This window comes from Galeopterus variegatus, unplaced genomic scaffold (genome assembly GCF_000696425.1).
Source record: "Galeopterus variegatus unplaced genomic scaffold, G_variegatus-3.0.2 Scaffold6238, whole genome shotgun sequence".
Taxonomy (NCBI): domain Eukaryota; kingdom Metazoa; phylum Chordata; class Mammalia; order Dermoptera; family Cynocephalidae; genus Galeopterus; species Galeopterus variegatus.
In genome coordinates this window covers 109,638-110,783 of record NW_007732349.1, presented here as the reverse complement: position 1 = coordinate 110,783, position 1,146 = coordinate 109,638, and the positions used below count along the sequence as shown (strand labels likewise).

The window sequence follows — 1,146 nt, the reverse complement described above, 5'->3', positions numbered from 1 at the left end:
GGGTTGCGATCCGTTGCCGGACACAGAAAAAGACAAAAAAGACAAAAAAAAAAAAAAGAATTTGTCTGGTCTTTATCCTGAGTTCCAGGGAGAGAGTTTCTAAAACACTGGAGTTTCCCAAGTGATAGGAGTGTCTTTGTTATTCCTGTAGAGCCCCTGAAAACCACACCTGTATCTATGCTAATGAGGTGACTCATGGTGAAACCCTCCTGGGTTTATGCTAATGCCCTGACTCATGATGGGCCTCTAGATATTCTCAGGTTGGAGGCTGGCTCTGCTAGAAAGACCAACCATGTGATTAGAGGGTTAGGGCTTTGAGCCACATGATATCAACTTGACCTCCAGGGAGGAGAGAGGGACTGGAGATTGAGTTTAAGCATGTCGTCAATGATTCAATCAATCATGCCTACAAAATGAAATCCCAATTAAAAACTCTGCACTCTCAGGCTAGGGTAAACTTCCCAGTTGAAGAACACAACAATTTACCAGGAAGTTGATGTGCTCTGAGTTCATGAGGAGAAGATACAGAAGCTCTGTATTTGGGACCTTGTATGTGTCTTAATTTTGCTGGTCCTGATTTGTGTCCTTTATAATAAAACCGTAATCATTAAAAATATCACTTTACTGAGTTCTGTTAGTTGTTCTAGCACATTATCGAACCTGAGGGGGTCATGGGAACCCTACAAATTTATAGCCAATTGGTCATAAATGCAATGATCTGGGAGCTCCCAAATTTGTGGTTCTGAAGTGGGAACAGTATGGTTGGGGATGATGACCTTGACCTCTGTAGTATGCACTAACTCCGAGTGGGGAACATCAGAATTGTACTGCAATATTACACTTGTGTTCCTCTTCCCCCAGCACAAAAATAAATAACCCAACACTCACTTTGCCTTTGTCAAAATATGATATTATTTCTTGATACAACTTTTCTTTAAGTTCCTGCTGGGTATACACATAGTAACTGTCCCTCTGAAGCAAATGGGGCATACAGGGCTTGTCAGACCACTAAAAAGACACAAAAGCAACAAAAAAGATTAATGCAACAAATTAATTAACTAATTAAAAGAGATAAATGTAACAAATATTCAATACCCCCCAAATCTGAAACAAATATTCAGCCAAAAAAAAAAAAAAAAAAAAAAA

At 39.4% G+C, this 1,146-nt stretch overlaps 1 protein-coding gene across 1 annotated transcript in view; it reads right to left on the bottom strand.

Moving 5' to 3' along the window:
- The window catches only part of LOC103606041 (dedicator of cytokinesis protein 5), a gene marked incomplete at its 3' end in the record, with an annotated part of 132,284 nt that overhangs the window by 23,377 nt on the left and 107,761 nt on the right, over nt 1-1,146 (bottom strand). The window contains exon 36 of the mRNA XM_008590639.1: nt 889-1,008. Within this exon, the coding sequence (XP_008588861.1) occupies nt 889-1,008 (120 nt within the window). The remainder of the gene's footprint in view (nt 1-888; nt 1,009-1,146) is intronic.